This window comes from Aquarana catesbeiana, linkage group LG04, assembly GCF_042186555.1.
Source record: "Aquarana catesbeiana isolate 2022-GZ linkage group LG04, ASM4218655v1, whole genome shotgun sequence".
NCBI classification, from domain to species: domain Eukaryota; kingdom Metazoa; phylum Chordata; class Amphibia; order Anura; family Ranidae; genus Aquarana; species Aquarana catesbeiana.
The window spans coordinates 166,047,195-166,063,574 of NC_133327.1; the positions used below are offsets into that span (position 1 = coordinate 166,047,195).

General features: G+C 42.6%; 1 protein-coding gene across 1 annotated transcript in view; it reads right to left on the minus strand.

The window, feature by feature from the left end:
• LOC141139611 (ceruloplasmin-like) overlaps nucleotides 1-15,358 on the minus strand; it is a 281,017-nt gene extending 265,659 nt beyond the window's left edge. The window contains exon 1 of the mRNA XM_073625912.1: nucleotides 15,149-15,358. Coding sequence (XP_073482013.1) covers nucleotides 15,149-15,342 — 194 coding nt within the window. The 5' untranslated portion in view covers nucleotides 15,343-15,358. The remainder of the gene's footprint in view (nucleotides 1-15,148) is intronic.
• Nucleotides 15,359-16,380: the final 1,022 nt, after the last annotated feature.

The following is a 16,380-nucleotide window of genomic DNA, read 5'->3' on the forward strand; positions in this document are numbered from 1 at the left end:
CACAGGAGTGTACAGCCAGTACTCTGTAAATATGTCTTATCAATCATTTGTTTTTCACAATGAAAAGTCATTTGGCAATGAAAAAGTTGCTCAGCTATTATTTTCTCCACAATGGAGTTTTTGCTCTTTGGCCAGGACTACCTCCACCTAAGCGTGTGGAGGTTCCAGGTTAAAGGTGATAGCAGGTATGGTTAGTGATCAAAATATTGATCAAAAGAGGGGAGACTGTAATGGAAATTTGTAAGTTCTGTATATAATTTTATTGTATTTTGTATGTATTGCACATTGCCTTCACTGTGCAACAGCACTAATAATGTTTTCAGTAAATGTTTACATTCTTTCGAGTCCTGATTAGAATAAGCCTGCCTATGTAATGCCCCTTGTTACGATAAACCTACAATTGTAATATTAATGTGATACCTACGTAATCATGTGCATAAAAACCTTCAATTGCGTCATAATAAAGCAGAACAGTTATTTGGAAAGATGCTGAGCGTATCTTTTGTGTCTGTTCCCTACTGCAGTAGTTATTATTAATTTGGAACCACTAATCAATATGAGGATAGGAGTTGCCTATCATCAATTTAACCGAGTCAAGGCCTTATATCTCCTCCTGGATCGGGACGTTTCTTGCTCCGGGCTTTCGTCATTGCTGCTCTCTGCTGTGTCTCCGTCAAGTGCTCTCCCACTGCAACGAAAGAGAAGGGGCGGGGAATATACTAGAAAGAAGGTCAGGGGCGGAGTTTCACGCATACGCAGTGTATATAAAGCATAACACGCATGCATCATACGTACAATCTGTGAGCGGAGGACGGAGTAGTGTAAGCGCCAATCGTGCAAACGAAGGTACAATTTTAACTTGGGGCATCAGTGGTTAGTGGCCTATACTGCTTATAGATTGAGGCCTATATTGGGACAAGATTAGGAGAGTTTAGCCTGACATTAGGGTTTGTCTTGTGTTGTGGCTTGCAGAGAATATGGATAAATTTACCGATCCAGATTTCTTGTCAAACTTTATTGATAAATACAGAGAGTTGCCCTGTTTGTGGCAAGTAAAAAAACAATATTATTCCAACAAACTAAAGAGGAAGGCAGCGCTGGAGCAACTGTTGGGATTGGTAAAGCCGGTGACTCCCAGGGCAGACATCCCCTATTTGAAGGCCAAAATTGGTGGCCTAAGGAGCACATATAATAGGGAGCACAAGAAGGTCCAGGATTCCATGAGATCAGGAGCAGCAGCAGATGACATATATGTCCCCAGGCTCTGGTACTACTACAGACTGCGGTTTATGTCAGACCAGAGAGAACCCAGGCCATCACTTTCAACCCTTCCTTCCACACTTCCTTCCACATCAGACGAGGCTTCCGAAGTACAACCTGGGCCTTCTACCCAGGAAGATGTGGAGGAGCCCAGCTTGAGCCAGGTATAGCATTGTTCAACATATTTCTTGTCAAAAAATTAATGATGTTAACTAGATGCTATTATTGATCACTAATTTCTGATTTAACAAAGTGGTTTACATATCAATAGACAGTAGTGGCCAAAAATGTTCGGGACAAGAATGAAAAATGCTGGGGTCAGAATGATAGTCTTTTCTATTTGTTAACATTCAATTTGCAACAGTCATGAGCGCAAAATTGTGTGTGATTGAGGACCAAAAAACTGAAACTATGTCCCATTTTCATACACAGGAAAGTCTCAGCCAGGAGGAGGCCATAGAAAGTGGCAGCCAGGAGGTGGCGGTGGAAAGTGGCAGCCAGGAGGTGGCCGTGCCCAGTAGCCTGACAGAATCCCAGGTTCCTCCCCTCCGCCTATCAACAAAAAGGAGCAGGAAGGCGAGGAACCTGGAGGAGTCAGCGACTACTTTGATTCGGCAGGCTACTACGGTCTTCACAAACACCCCTAGTGTCCACGAGGCCTTTGGCTGTATGACGACCAGTAAAATGCAAGGAATGGAGGAGGGCCAATGCCTCATCTGTGAGGAGGTCATACTTCAGGCCCTAAATAAGGCGGTGAGGGGCCAACTCACCAATAAAAGCCACGTCTGTGAGTTGGACCATATGACTCTTCCACCACCACCTCCAACAACACAGCCACAGCCTGGAAGGAAGCATGAAAGGAAGTGTAGAGAGTAATGGCCTGGGTTTGGTGTGGTCTGGCAAAAGACGCAGGCTGTTGTAAGACCACAGCCTCGGGACATATCTGTCATCTGCTGCTGCTCCCGATCTCTTGGAGTCCTGGACCGGATTGTGCTCCCTTAAATGGACTCTTCAGACTACCAATTCCGCCTGTCAAATAGTTGATGTGTGCCCTGGGGTACAAAGGCTTCGCCAATTTCAACTGTTTCTCCAGCGTTTGCCTTTCTCTTTATTTTGTTATGACCCCTAATACATTTTTAATTTTTGTTTTGACAAATACTTGGCTTTGTGTTTTACTTCAAAAAGAACAGTTTGTGAGTAGGCAGGTAGATTTAAAAAATTTAAGGTTAAAAAATACAATAGAATAATGGTGTTGTGGTAACTTGACACACAAAACGACAAAAAATATTATGGAGATCACTATAACAAAAAAAAATATTCTGGAGATCTTGAGAAAAAAAAGAGATCACTATAAAAAAATAAAATAAAGATTATTCTGGAGATCTTGAGAAAAAAAACAAACAAAAACAAAGATTATTCAGGAGATCACGAGAAATAATAAGAAATCCATTTGTCAGAATTCTGTGAACATCAGCAGCAAAGTAACTTCATTATTATAGCATTATAAAGAAGAAGAGAATGCTCTGCATTGAAAGATTTCAAAATTTGCAGCATGATGAATGTGCTATCTCCATTATGAATGCTAGTTTTACAAGACCGAGCGCTTTCGTCTTGTACTTGATAACGAGCATGCGTGGACTTTTGTGCGTCGGACTTGTGTACACACGCTCGGAATTTCCGACAACAAAGTGAATATGGCGGAAAATTTGAGAACCTGCTCCCAAACATTTGTCTGCGGCAATTCCGACAGCAAATGTCCGATGGAGCATACACACAGTCGGACTTTCCAACAACAAGCTCACATCGAACATTTCCCGTCGGAAATTTCGACCGTGTGTACGCGGCATAAGAGTCATTAACCACTACTCCCTGAATTCTGTGTTTTAGCCAGTTTTCTATCCATTTACAAATGGATCTTTCCAAGCCTGTAGACTTTATCTTACACATGAGCCATGTGTGGCGAACTGTGTCAAACGCTTTTGCAAAATCCAAGTATACCATGTCCACAGCCACCCCTCTGTCCAAGGTTTTACTTACCTCTTCATAAAAAGAAATGAGGTTTGTCTGACAACTTCTGTCTTTCATGAATCCCTGCTGTCTGTTGCTTAAAGTATTTTTCCATCAAGAACTCATCATGTGGCCTTTTATTAACCGCTTCCTGACCGCAGCACGCCGATGTACATCAGCAGAAAGCCATAGGTGCACAAAAGGGCGTACCTGAACGCCCCTTCGTAATCACGGGCGCGCGCCCGCGGAGCCCGTAGACTCGATGTCCGCCGGCGGCCCATGATTGCGACGAGGAGAGGCAGAACGGGGAACAAGGCATTTCCCTGTTCTGCCTAGTGACATGACAGGGATCTACTGCTTCCTGTCATCGGGAGCAGTGATCTCTGTCATGTCCTAGGTAGCCCATCCCCCCTACAGTTAGAACATGCTGAGGGAACACAGTTAACCCTTTAATCGCCCCCTAGTGTTTAACCCCTTCCCTGCCAGTGACATTTACACAGTAATCAGTGGCTATTTTTAGCTCTGATCGCTGTCTAAATGTCAGTCGTCCCAAAATAGTGTCAAAAGTGTCGGATATGTCCGCTGCAATGTCACAGTCCCGATAAAAATCGCAGATCACCGTCATTACTAATAAAAAAAAAATTATAATAAAAATGCCATAAATGCTATAAATCTATCCCCTTAATCCGTTGTCTCTCTCCTCTCTAGGCCTGACAGCTGCAGTTGGCAGATCTTATAAAAGATCTTAGACAAACACCCAAAAGCCCGCTGACACCACCACTTCTGCATAAGTTGTGAAGAGAGCCAACGAGGCTGGACAATGGAACTTACTACTTTATAAAAGAAAGCTTGTTCTGTTGAAAAACAACAGATTTACTGGCAGGATCACCAGGTGAAAATAAAGGAAAGGAAGTCTAAAAAAGAAAACTAATCACATCACATCTAAGAATTGAACAAGGAAAAGGAAAAACCAGCAAGGCTGATTTCAATGCCATCTTCGTCTGCTTTACATGGATGGATCCTAATGGGGTGTGTGAATTCATGCTTTGCTAGGCTCCTATAACGTGGAGTCTATCTATCCGGTAAGGGCACATCTTTTATCATGGTGGAAGGTGCACTTTGGGTGTCTCTGTTATCCTTCATTCCAGGAATCATGAGGAGTGTTTGGACACTTATATGGACACTTATATTAGACACTAGTGCGGCAATCTTTTGTTGTTTTACATTTATTACAAATGTTCTGTTGTGTGATTGCCAGCTGCTTCTTTTTTTGATTCGTGTTTATTTTTCACCTGCGCAGTTACTACATTTTCTTTTCTACACATTACATTAATACGTAGAGAGGATTATGTAATTTTAACCACAACTTAAGCAGCAGGAAGGGAGGGAGTTGGGGAGCAGAGCGGCATGGACACAGAGCTGACAGGCAGGGAGGGGGAGAGAGCACAGAGGAGACAGAGCAGGGCTGTGAATGACGGAGGCTCGTAAACTGACCACAGTCTCAGAGCTCAGCAGCCATGATACACCATGCAGGGGGGGAGGGTATAGTCAGGCAGGATCAGCCAGGTATTGCAGGTGATAGAGGGGTCAGCATGACACAGCACAAGCACTGTGCTGTATAACACGCTTTAAGGGAACAGGATTTATTTATCAATTTATTTTGGGTTAAAAAACACTTTAAACTAACAGGTCTATATTTACTTGGTAAAGACTTTGGTCCCTTTTTAAATATAGGCACCAAATTGGTCTTACGCCAATCCAGTGGTACTATTCCAGTCCTAAAGAGTCCCTAAAATGTGAAACAATGGCTTTGAAATGACAGAGCTCAATTCTTTTAGGATCTGTGGATGCCATCTAGTGCTGGTGCTTTATCCACCTTGATTTTGTCTAAATATTTCTGGACCATATCACTTTTCAGCCATTGTGGATCATTTGGGGCTGTGTCAATACCATCCCCATTATGGATTTGAGGTCCCCTCATGCTCCTTTGTATACACAGGGCTAATGAAAGTATTTAATACCTTTGCCTTCGCTTTATCCCCAGTCACCCACTCCAGATTATTGCCTTTTTACTATTAATATACTTGAAGATTTTTTGGGGTTTGTCCTACTATCTTTTGCAATCTGTCATTCAGTTTACATTTTTGCGGACTTGATTTCCAATTTACATATTCTGTTATATTCATTGTACCATTTAAACAATGATAGTATTCCTTCATTTTTATATTTTTTAAAATCCCTTTTCTTGTTATTTATAGCTTTTCTAACTTTGGCCATGAGCCACATATGTTTTATTTTCAGTCTTTTAAACGTCATGCCCATGGGAAAATAATTCTTTATTGTACATCATGGGACACAGAGCCATAGTAGTTACTATGTTGGTTATAGGCCACCTTTAGGTGATGGCACACCCTAAGACAGGAAGTTCACTCCCTATATAACCCCTCCCACTACTGGGAGTACCTCCGTTTTTTGCCAGTGTCTTAGGTGTTGGTCACGAGTAAAGATGTGCTATGCTGAGCTCCACTGGAATATTCTTTTGCTGGGGCAAGCTATGCAACCGGATCCATTCAAAGTGTCTTTTCAAGCCGAATTGAATGGTACCCGGGCCTCGTGGTGGAAGAAACGAGGTTTAGCCTGTAACGCTTCTCTTTTTAGAGAGCTGGACCCCAGGATCCAGTGCTTTGTTTTTTTCAGCCATAAAACTTCCTGGCGGGGTGCTTTATGGGTCCAGGGGAGTGGAACCCCCGATCAAAAGGGGCCTCAGTCCCTGAAGGTTTTTTTAACGGAGCCCACCATGAGGGGTGAAGATTGGGTCTGTTAGTTTTACCACAGAATGCCTGCAGCAGTATAAGGTAAGTGGAGATTCCTAAGGAATTTTAGAATTTCTTATGGATTTTCTCCTTTAAAAGTAAATGTTGTCATACCTAAAGTCACCACTGGGGCTGTATAGAGCACATACCTTTTTCATGCCTTCCTTAGATCGCACAGAAGCTGCAGACTTGCTCTGGCTAGCGGTCCCAGGCCTCCAGTAAGATGTTGGGAGGATTTTTTTTAAAAAACACCCCCCACCTGGGCAGAAGCTCTCTCTCTCTCCCTGGATAGGTAGAGGGAAGCCAGAATGCCGCCCCATTCTTCCACCACCTCTGCACGGTGGTTTGTCACCTGCTCTCCTCCTCGCTGCCCCCCCACACACACGCCGATGCCCTCGGATCGGAGGCCCGCGCTCGCGCAGGAAAATGCCCTTTTGAAAAGAGAAGGGGGCGCAGTGGGAGGACTGAGCATTAATAGCAGTGGCAGTTGCTGGACTATTTGCTCAAGCAGTGGATGCAATTTCTTCTGGTAGTACCTCTGCATTTGTGCATCGGGCTATGGTCAGAAGGCGAGGTAGAAACACCCCAAAAAAGGGCTCAAAAGTGTCTCCTTCAAGCTCTGAGAAGCTTAGTCTCATCTCTACAATGGCATCCTCCCCTGAGAGATCTGAGATGGTTAGTCAGAGTGAGCCATTGGGGCCATCAAATGTTGCAATTGTTTCCAACAATGCAGCCCCTGTCTATATTACTGAAGAGGTTTTTTCCTCAGTTATGATAGGATTGGAGGAAAGGTTAGTGGTTTTAATCGCATCTTCCCAGAGTGGGACAAAACGCGGCAGGTCCCCTTCCACTACCCGGGACCCTCAAACAGAGGAACTGGGGGCAGGAGAAGATGAATTTCCCTCAGGGGACCGTGAAGAGGCTGATGACTCCCCTTCTGAGGGGTCAAATGCGGAAGGATCTCCTTCAGCTTCACAATCTGAAATATTGATGGTGTAATCTCTTACTGAGTTGGTCTGCTCCACTTTTATGCTACCCTAAACTGAATTGGTTGATAAGCCCCTGGATGACATAACCTATTACAAAACGCGTAGTGCGGAGTGACGTGCTTGCGTCACCTCGCATCATCGTGGTTGTTTCAGCAGGATGGGTTTGTCTATGTGCTCACCGGCCAGAGCACCGGACATTATATGGCGCTTTTATCCACTGTTTACATGTGAGTGCAATACATGTTGTTTTTATTCAATAAATTGAAACGTTTTTACACTATTGGAGCTTTCTATCTTCCACGTTATATCTATTCAAATGAGCTAGGGAGACTTGATGGAATCTGAGTTTCTATAACCCTATTTGGTATCTCTGGATGTCCAATCACCACCTATGAATCTTGGATCCAAGTCCACTCATTGAGCTCTGGAGGGCTAACTTTACACAGGCTTCCCCTGATCCTCTGTAGTGGGGGATCACGGGGCTCTGGTAAGCGGCCAATATTTCTCACTGGTGGTGGATTGAACACAGCATTCCCTATGTCACAGAAGATTACACATGTTTATTAATCGTTGGACTTTTCTGTATTTTAATACTCATTTGTTCACGGGTGTTGGACATTATTTTTGGTTGAATATGTTATCTTATTTTTAATATTTTGTATGCATCAAGTACTTTTGTATTTTTGGTACTATATCACTTTGTGGAGTCTGATTATGCCACATATATTTCTGTTTCATAGACATTAATATTACCAATTTACACACTATTGGTTCAATGTGGTAACGCGCTTCTAATATTTTTTCTTTATTTTACACTGTTTTTGTTGTGCAGAAAAATCGCAGCTTTTATCATTTATATCAATCACTTGTACAATTTTTTACATTGTGCTTCCAGCATATTATCTAATACACCTTAGCACAGTTTTTCTTTTCTTTTCTGTTTCTTTTTGGTTGATATATATATAGCTTATATATTCTGAGTGGGAATAGCCCAGATAAGCATTTTTTTCCTCCCAAAAAGTTTTGAACACTTTATCCTATGGAGGAAAAATTCACTAAAAAGTAGGAGACACAAGCAGTTGACGCTGCTATATCCTCTGTGAATAAAAGTTTGACTTGTCCGGTAGACAATAATCAAATGCTTAGGGATCCATCGGATAAAAAATTGGAATTCCTGTTAAAAAATGCATTTTCTCTGGCAGGTTCAGTGACTCAACCTGCAGTGGCAGCAATTGGTGTATGTCAATCCTTAAAATACAAGTTTAAACAAATGCTCAAGGTTATCCATGACCAACAGGCCCAGGATTTAGCTGAGCTACCAGGTGCCTTATGTTTTGCAATAGACGCTATGAGAGATTCTATTCTTCAGGCCTCGCGCCTTACGCTTGGGCTGGTACATATGAATAGAATACCATAGTTGAAAATTTGGTCAGCTGAAGCGCCTTGCAAAAAGCTCCTGGCTAGTTTTCCTTTCTGCGGTGAACGGCTGTTTGGGAATGATTTGAATAAATACATCCAAAAACATTCTAGTAGGAAAAGTACCTTTTGCCAGTTAGGAAAAGGAGTAAACGTATTTCATTTAAACTAGCTCCTTCTCCAGTGCCAGGGGCATCAGCCTCTAGGCAGTCACAACGGCCTTCACCATCAAGTTCAAGAGGTAAACCCTTGGGTCAACCCCAGGGACAAAAGAAATCCTGGGGGAGGAAACCTACAAAACAAAATACTAAAGCCTCCTTATGAAGGGGCGCCCCGCTCGCTCAAGTGGGGGGAAGACTTCTGCAGTTCTCAAAGGTCTGGCAGGAAGAGTGTTGAGACAGATGGGTGACTTCCTCTATAGCTCTAGGGTACAAACTAGAGTTCGGAGAGTCCCCGTCTCCTCGTTTTCTCAGATCAAATGTTCCCAAGGATCTAGAGAAAAAGAAGTCTCTCTTTCAAGATTGGACCGTCTTTTGTCTCAAAAGGCGATCTTGGTGGTCCCCATGGAAGAGCAGGGATTGGGGTTTTATTCAAACCTTTTCACAGTGCCAAAACCAAATGGAGATGTCAGACCCATTCTAGATCTCAAAGATCTAAACTGGTCCCTGAATATCTGCTCTTTTCGCATGGAGTCAATCCGATCAGTGGTCTCCATCCTACAAGGAGGAGAACTTCTAGCGTCAATTGACATCAAGGATGCATACCTCCATGTGCCTATTTTCCCCGTTCACCAGAAATATCTACGTTTCGAGGTAGAAAATCTTCATTTTCAGTTTGTAGCTCTGCCTTTCGGTCTAGCTACTGAACCTCGGGTGTTTACAAAGGTCCTGGCCCCTCCTCTGGCCAGATTAAGGGCCCAAGGTATAACGATTATAGCTTACCTAGACAGTCTGCTCCTGATAGACCAGTCGGTAGCCTGCTTAGACCAAAGTATGGTCACCACAGTCAACTACCTGGAATACCTAGGTTGGATTCTCAACCTAGAGAAATCTTCCTTAAAACCATGAAGGAGATTAGAATACTTGGGTCTAATCATAGATACAGCCCAGAGAAAGGTATTCTTGCCCCAGGCCAAGATCAGCACCATAAAGGATCTGATTCAGGTGGTCAAAGCAAAAAAGAATCCTTCTATTCGGCTTTGCATGAGGTTGTTGGGAAAGATGGTGGCTTCATTCGAGGCCGTTCCTTATGCTCAGTTTCATTCAAGACTGTGGCAAAACAGTATCCTATCGGCTTGGAACAAGAAGGTCCAAGCTCTAGATTTCCCAATGCGTCTGTCTTCAAAGGTGCGCCGGAGCCTCAGTTGGTAGTTGATAACCAAAAATCTGTGGAAGGGAAAATCCTTCCTACTAGTTACTTGGAAGGTGGTAACAACAGATGCCAGCCTTTCGGGTTGGGGAGCAGTCCTGGAAGAGGCGACTGTCCAAGGGAAATGGTCCAGGTCAGAAATGATTTTGCCCATCAACATTCTAGAGATACGGACAGCGCGCTTTGCCCAAAGGGCCTGGACATTCAGGTTGCGGAATTGTCCTGGCAGGATCCAATCCGACAATGCCACAGCAGTGGCCTATATCAATCACCAAGGGGGCACAAGAAGTCATGCGGCCCAGAGAGAGGTGAATCATATCCTAACTTTAGCAGAAAACAATGTACCTTGTTGGCAGTCTTCAATCCAGGAATAGAGAATTGGCAGGCGGACTACTTGAGTCGCCAGCAGTTGTTCCTGGGAGAATGGACCCTTCACCCCGATATCTTCCTGGCAATATGCCGGAGATGGGGGATCCCGGACGTAGACCTGTTTGCATTCAGGTTCAACAAAAAGATCGACGACTTTGTGTCAAGAACAAATGATCCTCTAGCATGCGGAACAGATGCCTTGGTGGTTCCGTGGAATCAGTTTTCACTGATTTATGCATTCCCTCCTATTCTGCTGCTGCAACGACTTCTTTGCAGGATCAAGCAGGAAGGGAAGTCAGTGATTCTTGTGGCCCAGAAGATCTTGGTATGCAGAGATCATAAAGATGGCGGTAGGGGACCCATAGACCCTACCACCACGTCTGGACCTGCTCTCTCAAGGTCCGGTATTCCATCCTACCTTACAAATGCTAAATTTACAAGTTTGGCTATTGAGACCCACATTCTGAAGAAGCGTGGGCTGTCAGGTTCAGTGGTATCTACCTTGATTAATGCAAGGAAGCCGGCCTCTAGAATCATATATTGTAGAGTCTGGAAGGCATTTGTTTCCTGGTGTGAATCCAGGGGTTAGCATCCCAGAAAGTATGTCATAGGGAGAATCCTTGACTTTCTGCAAATGGGGTTAGAGATGAAGCTGGCCTTGAGTACTATCAAAGGCCAGATCTCAGCCTTATCAGTATTATTTCAATGACCGCTTGCTTTGCATTCTTTGGTCTGTAGCTTTATACAGGGGGTAACGCAGCTTAATCCACCGGTTAGATCACCCCTGAGCCTTTGGGACTTGAATTTAGTTCTGTCGGCATTACAGAAACAGCCTTTTGAGCCGATTCAACATATTCCCTTGGTCCTTTTGACAAGGAAACTAGTTTTTCTGGTAGCCATATCTTCTGCAAGAAGGGTATCAGAATTGGCTGCTCTTTCTTGTAAAGAGCCATATTTAATTATTCACAAGGATAGAGTAGTATTGCGTCCTCATCCTAACTTTCTACTGAAGGTAGTGTCAGGTTTTCATCTGAACCAGGATATTGTTCTACCTTCATTTTTTTCAGAGCCCGGTTCTACAGAAGAAAAGTCGCTACATTCTCTTGATGTGGTGAGAGCAGTCAAAGTCTACATAAAGGCGACTGCTCAGATTCGAAAAACTGATGTTTTGTTTGTGTTGTCTGAAGGTCCTAAGAAAGGACATGCAACATCAAAATGTACTATTTCTAAGTGGATTCAGCAAGTAATTGTTCAAGCTTATGGGTTAAAGAGGAAGATTCCACCCTTTCAAATCAAAGCGCACTCCACCAGGGCTGTTAGTGCTTCATGGGCAGTGCATTACAAAGCCTCCATGGCTCAAATCTGCAAGGCCGCTACTTGGTCTTCAGTCTATACATTTACCAGATTCTATCAGGTGGATGTAAAAAAGCATGAGGATATTGCCTTTGGGCGCAGTGTACTGCAGGCAGCAGTATAAATCCTCTGGTCTCATGGTGCCCTACTTTTGTTGTGTCTCCCTCCCCTCAGTTGGCATTGCTCTGGGACATCCCACATAGTAACTACCATGGCTCTGTGTCCCGTGATGTACGATAAAGAAAATAGCATTTTTATAACAGCTTACCTGTAAAATCCTTTTTTTGGAGTACATCACGGGACACAGAGGTCCCTCCCCTCTTTTAATACACGTATATTGCTTTGCTACAAAACTGAGGTACTCCCAGTAGTGGGAGGGGTTATATAGGGAGTGAAATTCCTGTCTTAGGGTGTGCCAGTGTCCATCACCTAAAGGTGGCCCATAACCCACATAGTAACTACTATGGCTCTGTGTCCCGTGATGTACTCCAAAAAAAGGATTTTACAGGTAAGCTGTTATAAATATCCTATTTTTGCAGTGTGTTCACACACTGTCTTTTTAAAGAATTCTCATTTCTGTTCTGTGTTCATCGATGCCAATATTCCCTCCCAGTCTTGTAGAGCAGCCCTCATCCTTGGAAAATTTGCTCTCTTAAAGTTAAGTGTTTTTATCTTTCCGTATGTGTTTGCTGCTTACAGTTAATATTACATGAAATCATGTTATGGTCACTGCTACCCAGATGTTCTTTTATAGGAACACTAGTAAGAAGCTCTGCATGGTTTGAGATTACCAGGTCCAGCAGAGCATCATTCCTGGTCGGGGACTCAATAAACTGCAACATAAAATTGTCTTGTAATAGGTTTTCTAAATTTTTACCCTTTAACTGTTCCATTACTCCAGTCAATATCAGGGTAGTTAGAATCCCCCATTATTATCACTGTCCCAGCCCTTGCAGTCCTTTATATCTGTGCAAGGAACTGAGTCTCCACCTCCTCATTAACATTGGGTGGCCTATAACAAACTCCAATGATAACCTTTGTATTACACACACCCATGTGCAGTTCCACCCATAATGCTTCAGACTCATCACACTCTCCATCAACTAGGTCCTCATTCACACTGGCTTTGAGATCACTTCTGACATAGAGACAGACACCACCACCCCTCCATTTTACCCTATTTTTCTGAAAGAGAGCATAGCCATGAATATTAATATCCCAGTCGTGTGAAGAATGAAGCCAAGATTTAGCAATACCAAGTAAATCATGGTTCTCTTCATGCACCAAAGCTACCAACTCACTTAATAATTATTTTGGCAGACTTCTGGCAAACAAACACTTTAATTCATTGTCACATTTTTCACACTTATTTTGCTTATTTTTTTTATTTTAGCACAAATAGTAGCATTTCCAATTGTTGTTTGTAGCATGGGAACCTTCTTATCTGCCTTTGTCCTCCCCCATCTTTCCCCTTTCCACCCACCAACAGGGACTGACCCCTGCCTGACCTGTCTGCCCCATTGTAATCAAATTCACTCTCCCCCTCAATCTTAGTTTAAATACTCTTCCAGCCTTCCCATTAACCTCTACCCCAGCACAGCAGACCCCCTTCCATTTAGGTGCAAACCATCTTTATCATATAGGTTGTACCCCAATATAAAGTCAGCCCAGTGCTCTAGAAACCCAAATCCTCCTTCTTACACCAGGTCTTTAGCCATGCATCCAGCTCTCTAATCTCCCCCTGCTTATCCTGTGTTACGCATGGCACAGACAATTTTTCAGAGAGTATCACCTTGGAGATCCTTCCCTTCAACTTGAAGCCTAGTTCTTAAATTGATTCTTAAGGAGCCTCCACCTTTCCAACATGGGCCAAAACAGCTGGGTCATGCCCAGCCCCTCCCAGTAATTTATCAACTCAGTTCACCACATTCTGAACACTGGTGCCAGGGATACTGCAAACCAATGGTATTAGTGACATCTAGGGCTGCCACCCCTGAGCTTGCCACCCCACATCCTCCCCCAACTTGACAAATCAGTAAAGGGGCTCAAACCCAGGCCTGACCTTTCTTTTCTGTGAGCCCCTACCACTCTCTCTGACTACAGTAACACATCTTCCTACCTGATAATCCTGACCCCTCCACCCACCACATCAGCCCTACTAACCACCTGCTCTGCCCAGTATTGCAATTTACTCCTCCAGATCTCTAATGTGAGCTTCCAGAAGGGAAACATGCTCATATCTGTCACAGTGGGATCCATCCTGGAGCTGTTGCTCCATTGTTGTATGCGGCACACTGTGCACTGCACAAAACCTTCAGCCTTGCTAGAACTCATTATTCCAGTTACAAAATTAATATTGCTAACAGGTAATTCAGATGTTACTTACAGATCAGAAGACTCTTGTTATAAACTCTGTTTTTTAACTCACCAGCACCTGCGACCAAAATAACTACTCCCCTTAATTAGCAGACTGAAGGAAGGAGCGAATAAAAAAGCTATTTAAAAAGTGACAGAAAAAGGTGTTTTAAAAACTACTAGCAAAGACCCCATAGAAGAAAACAACTGCAATCACCAGCAGTCAAAAGCAAAACATTTTTTCACATAAATTTCCCACTCTTTGGCTTCCAGCCAGCACAATGTGGCACATTCATATTCCCTGCCCTTTATGTCATGTCCTTACATCACAGTATCCTTCCTTCAGAGTCCTAACCCAAGCTGGCCATACATGGAACATAATTTGGCCAGTTCAGCAGGGACTGGCCAAATTTCGATCTACGCGTGTTCACTGTGGTTGAACAGAAGTTGATCTACCAATTGACACCCTTCATAAAGACCTACTGCATCTCCCACCCTTTGCTCTGCTGCGAGATAAAATTGACCCCAAAATACAATAACTTCACTTTATTTTGTTATCATAGAAGCAGCTATTGCAGTAAGAAAACATGGTTATATTCACATTTCAAAGTGGAGTCTACTCCTTCTGCTTTAAAAAAAGGCCTCATATTTTCCTTCACATGAAAAATAAATCAAAATGCTTGCTGAAAAAATGAGCCCCCTTTGGTAAAAGATGTTAGAATGTGGACAGACCAGAGAGACCTTATCTATAGAGCTATTTTTAAAATGTACTGCATAAAACTTGAGAGTAACAATGAAATTAATTTGCAAATATTGTATAATTGGATGATAAGGATTTAGTATTAAATAAGGAATTTTAATGAGAGTTAAAATTGAAGAATAAAAATATGATAGATATATAATATATACACCAGAGAGGTCCAGAAACATCATCACTGGGGGCCTCATATGAGATGATGCTTGGTGTATCAGCCTGAAAATTAGGTTTTGGTTAGGCTGATGTTTTAAAAATGAATAATCAATAAACAGAAAAGAATATAATTATTAGTTATTAACTTGTTAAACACTGAGGAACAGACCTAAAAATGCCAGAGGGAAAATGTTTTAAAATATTTAGATCGTTATGCGTTACAAATTTTATTATACTGTGACAACTCAATTCATTAAAGTTTTCTATATTTAAAAAGTAATTTAAAAATGTAATTGCTTAATACTTACTCATCCTCATTAATAGGTTTTCCAGAAATGACATTGAAGCCACTGGGAGCATAATCCCATGTTCTTTCACTAATGGCAAACCAATATTCTCTATTTTTACCTGCTTTACCTCCAGCATATAAGAAACAGAGCAGGAATATTGCAGAGATCATCATTGGGCTGGTGTGTGGCTTAAAGCTAGTGACTGTAACCATTTATAAAGCACAGCTAAAGCACTAGAACAATGGCTTCACACAATTATATACCTCAACAAATCTTATTTGTTGGCACCATGCATACGGATGTTTCTGTGAAACTCTATATACATTGTAGTACAGTGAGCAAAGACTTTGTTAGCAATGTCAGCAGAAGGGCAAGTAAAAAAGTGAGTAGGGAGCAGCAAGCTAAGTAGGGAAAAAAGCGTGGAAGCGTAACAGGTCATATTAGGTAAGGTCTTTGAGTTTACATGTTCAACGCTCTGAAGCGTTACTTTGGCCTACTTCTGGACTTTGTCTTTTCCTGTCAACTCGGCACCTTCTTGTCCACCTGTTAATGACCTTGGCTTGTTTTTCACCTATGCATCTGTCTTTTGTCTGGTATTTCGCTGCCCCCCATTTATGACCTCTGCCTGATGCTAACCACATCTTTGTCTCCAGTCTTGTACTGCATTATTTACTTGTTGATCACCTCATCCTAATGATGATTATGAATCTTCTGCCTGAGGTATCCCATAAGCACTCATGCTAAACCAATGTTCTTCATCTTCAGAAGAACTTGAATTGGAGAAGAGGAAGAGAAACCACCCTCAACATCCTGTCCTTCCCTAGGTATGTTTGAGGCAGTTTTATTTCAAGTCGGACTTTAACAACCAAGGCTTGGTGGTGGCAACACATCAGTAAAACACACCATCAGACTCTTAACACTCAATTTGCTTGCGGCCTTTTTTTCATTCCTGTCACTACTGGCCTTTTAAAAATAATTTAGGCTCAACCCTCACTGCAGTCTACTAGAATCATGACATGCAGATTAATGGAGAAAGGTTGCAAAGCAAAAATAATTAGTGGCAAAGCCACAATCCCTTACAGATATCTTGTGAAACCCTGTTTAGTTGTTGTAAGTTGTGTACGGTTAAAACATTTGTCTCATTGTCACTGTCGTTTGTCTTGTCGTAGGGGTGATTTATCTTCAGCTCCCGCTCCAGTGAAAGTAGACAAAAACCCGTTAAAGCAAAATTGAAAGGGGCAGCAAGTGGG